General features: G+C 58.4%; 1 protein-coding gene across 1 annotated transcript; it reads right to left on the bottom strand.

The window, feature by feature from the left end:
• Nucleotides 1–717: 717 nt before the first annotated feature.
• LOC123431022 (probable receptor-like protein kinase At5g59700) lies at nt 718–3,440 on the bottom strand. The gene has a single exon (XM_045114843.1). The coding sequence runs from the start codon at nt 3,394–3,396 to the stop codon at nt 916–918; it is 2,481 nt and encodes an 826-aa protein (XP_044970778.1). The 5' UTR covers nt 3,397–3,440; the 3' UTR covers nt 718–915.
• Between the last annotated feature and the right edge of the window lie 585 nt (nt 3,441–4,025).

The following is a 4,025-nucleotide window of genomic DNA, read 5'->3' as shown; positions in this document are numbered from 1 at the left end:
GTGCAACGACCTCGGTGACCGGCACAGCAGACGACGGAGGCGCGACAGGAGCGACGGTCGGGGCTGAGCATCAGCCACGCCTGAGGCCGCCGAGTCGAGAGCGGGCGTCGGGGAGGAGCCAATGGAGGCTACGGGCGTCATCGCGAACGTGGCGGCGAGCAACATCGCTTGCGTGGCAGCCACAGAGGACGACGGGAGCGGGGCCGAGTACATCAAGCCGACGGCGGTGGTGCCGAAGAACGAGATCGGTGGTGCAAGGGAGCGAGACGGGAGGTTGAGGAGGGTGGCAAGCGACGTGGGGATGGACCCGGAGCTGGCGGCACCTGAGGCGGAAGCAGACATGGTGGTGGCGGTGATCGCGACGGCAACCCTAGGGTTGGGTGCGACGGCAGTAGCGGCGGCGGAGGACCTAGGTTAGGCTGATACCATGTTAAACTTAGGTTTTGGGGGAACTGGCTCAACCTTCTATGGGATGGCCTGTCATATATTTATATGCAAAGATGTACAAAGAGACCTGTATCAATACGGTATGGAATAGACAGATAAGCTACAAAGTGGGCTCCTTTGATACAAAGGAATTCTATAGGATTTTTGGAGGATTGAAACCCTTAGAATTATTTCTTACGTTGGTCCTTTGAATCATAGGATTGAATCCCATAGGAATTTTTCCTATAAAATCTTTTGTAGTACATTTTATAGGAAATCTAACATCCACTCCAACTTCTTTTTACAATTCCTTTGTTTTTCTTGTGACATCAAACACTCCTTACTAATCCTATAGGGTTCAAATGAACATGCCACTTCAATCCTCTATTTTTCCTATTCCTGCGTTTTGAAAATCCTGCGAATCAAAGAGGCCCTAACATTGTGCAACATCCATCCATATAGGTGTTCAATTGGTGCACCAACTTCAGCTCATCTTGCCTCGTCGCGGGCGCGCGCAGGAGAAACTTTGTTGTCGGCGACATTGGTCATGCTTAAGCCGGTATCGTCCAACAACAAGCTCGTCGACGACGGCACCATGTTGTCGTGTTCATCCCCGATGACGTTCATCTCCTGCAGCTGCATGCAGTACTCCAGGTTCCACAGCACGTCGCCCATGGACGGCCGGTCCACCCAGCAGTCCGCCAGGCACTTCTCAGCAGTCTCGACGAACTTGAGCAGCGACTCCTCGTCCACCTCGCCGGCGATCCTCGGGTCGGCCATCTTGTCGAGCCGCCCTTCCCTGCGCATCCTCATGGCCCATTCGGCGATGTTGATCATGCTGTGGTCTAAGCTCTGGTCGATCACAGGCCGCGCGCAGAGCACCTCCAACAGCACCACGCCGAAGGAGTAGACGTCCGACCGGTCCGTCAGCTGCTGCGTCTTGAAGTACCCCGGGTCCAGGTACCCGAAGCTGCCCTTCACCGCCGTGCTCACGTGCGTCTCCCCGAACGACGGCCCGATGCGCGACAGCCCGAAGTCGGCCACCTTGGTGATCACGCCGCCGGTGCTGCCACCGTCGCTCCCGAGGAGGATGTTAGTCGACTTGACGTCACGGTGGATGATGTTCTCCGCGTAGCCTCTGTGCAGATAATGCAGGCCCCTCGCCGCGCCGATGCAGATCTCCAGCCTCTGCTTCCATGACAATGCCGGCTCGTCGGAGCCGTACAGGTGGCTCCGTAGCGTGCCTTTCTCCATGTATTCGTACACCAGTATCATCTCCGCTTGCTCGTTGCAGTACCCGATGAGCGACACCAGGTGCTGGTGACGGATGCCGGACAGCACCACGATCTCCGTCTGGAACTTCGGCAACCCCTGCTGCGAGGCGCGCATGGCGCGCTTCACCGCCACTGGTGTGCCGTCAGAGAGCACGCCCTTGTACACGTTCCCGAATCCGCCCACGCCGATGAGGTTGCGCTCGTGGAAGCTGTCCGTGGCGGCCTTGATCTTTGCGAGCGGGATGTGCAGCTTCCTGCTCACACTCTCCATGCCGCTGGTCTCGCCCTCTCCGAACCATCGGTTCGTCCACTGCTCAGCCCAGCCGGAAGCGCTGTACTTCGTGTACGGCACGCCAAAAAGGCAGAGCGCCACGCAAGCAAGAACGGCGGCGCCGAGCACCACCGCCACCGTAATGAGAACGGTCCTCTTCGTCTGGCCGTTCGACCTCCTCGAACTCAAATCGACGGGCGGCAGCCTCATAATCTCTAGCCCGTTCAGTATGCCACCTCCGTTGCTTTTCAACACCAAGCCTATGCTCACCGTGAGGTTCCCGGTGCTCGGCGCCTTGGCCGCGTAGTCCATGTAAAACGCCTTGTTTGACACAGTTGCCCGATCATTCGGCATGAGGTCTGGAGTGCCAATGGCCTGCGCGATGTAGACGTTGAAGACGATGCTAACGCCCACCACGGAGCTGACCACCTCGTAGTCGCAGAAGTGGAGGCGGACGAGGTAGCGGGACCCCTTCACCGCCGGGAACGTCCACGTGAGGTTGAAGTTCAGGCCCGGGGTTGTCGCCAGCAGCCAGTCCGTTACGTTCGCCATGCGCTGGGTCTGGTACACGACGTCCGGCGCCACCTCCCTCGTGTATCCGTTCGAAGTATCGTAGATGATCGGGCTGGAGGTGTTGCTCACCACCGACTTCCCGCGGGCGTCGTAGAGGTAGGGGCCGTCGGGCAGCCACGTCCGCCACAGCGTGTCGTTCTCGATGGTCACCTCGGGCCCGCCGACGTTGAGACGATAGACCGTCTCCAGCGGCTGCCGCTGCCACAGGTCCATGTCATCCTTCACCACGGCTCCCACCGGCGTCACGGAGCCACACCACAGCATCTCCAGCGGGGCCGAGAACAGCTCGATGGCGTTGACGAAGGCGGACGAGCCAGCGTCCGGGGTGAACGTGACGTGGAAGTCGCCGCCGGACAAGTCACGCGGGACGAAGAACTCCTTGACGGCGCCGTTGACCGGCGGCGAGAAGGAGGACATCAGGGCGTACTCGTGGCCAGAGACCGAGACGTTGAAGCGCGCGGAAAAGATGTTGATGACATACTGAGAGGAGGTGGCCTGGAAGAAGGGAAAGAAGTGGAGGCGCAGGACGACGAATGGCGGCGTGTATGGCGAGGCGGGGCTAGGGAAGCGGTACGAGAAAGCCGAGATGTCTGCGCGCGCGGCGGCGTGCAGAGCTGGCCGGGAGTACGGGGTGAAGCGGGCGGACACCGCCGGGGCGCTTGCAGGCGACAGGTAGGCGTCGTCGGGGACGAAGGTGTTCGTGGGGAAATCGTTGGAAGGGAAGGAGACGGAGTAGTTGGCGCCGCATGCGAGGAAAAACTGAAACTGGAAGCCCGGAGAGAGGGCGGCGAGGGCGGCGCGCGGGAGAACCGTGGCGAGGAGGAGGACGAGGAGTCTGCCGTGGACGGCCATTCAGCCGGTCAGTGGAGTCGTGCTGGTGCTGTGAGCAAGTGTGGTCGATGATCACCGGGCATAAGCGCGGGCGGGCTGTGTGGACGTAGGTAACACGGCCGAGCCGGGGTTGCGTGTTGATTCGGACGGACAGGAACTAGCGGAAAGGCGGACGAAATTTCGTCTCCGAGACCAGTTCCAGTGGAAGGTGGACTTGACTAAACTTGGAAGCTGGGATTGCCCGTTTGTGTTGTTTGGCAAAGCAATGGTGGTACAGTCCATGTCGTGTAGATCCGATCTCACATAGTATCATCTACTACTACGCTCACTACTCGAATTTTCTTATATGCGGGTGTTCGGTCCTTTGTCAAAAGCCAAAGCACGAGCACTCGAACAATTGTACAAACGTCGAGAGTCCTAATCGGGCAATTATGGCTTCACGACAACTAGCTTATGTTGCCGATACAGAATCATGACGAACAAACAACCGCTCGGCAAAAGACGCATACGTCGAAAGCATCTCACGGTAAAGAGAAGCCACATGGTATGCCCGTTCGTAACCGACGGGGTCGTCAATTTCTATTACCTATACGAGAGCCATGATAACCCGTTCGGTAAAAATCATGTCATAGAAACATTTAAACCTGACA

Source organism: Hordeum vulgare, chromosome 2H, assembly GCF_904849725.1.
Source record: "Hordeum vulgare subsp. vulgare chromosome 2H, MorexV3_pseudomolecules_assembly, whole genome shotgun sequence".
In the NCBI taxonomy this organism is placed as follows: domain Eukaryota; kingdom Viridiplantae; phylum Streptophyta; class Magnoliopsida; order Poales; family Poaceae; genus Hordeum; species Hordeum vulgare.
This window is presented reverse-complemented; position numbering and strand designations above follow the sequence as displayed.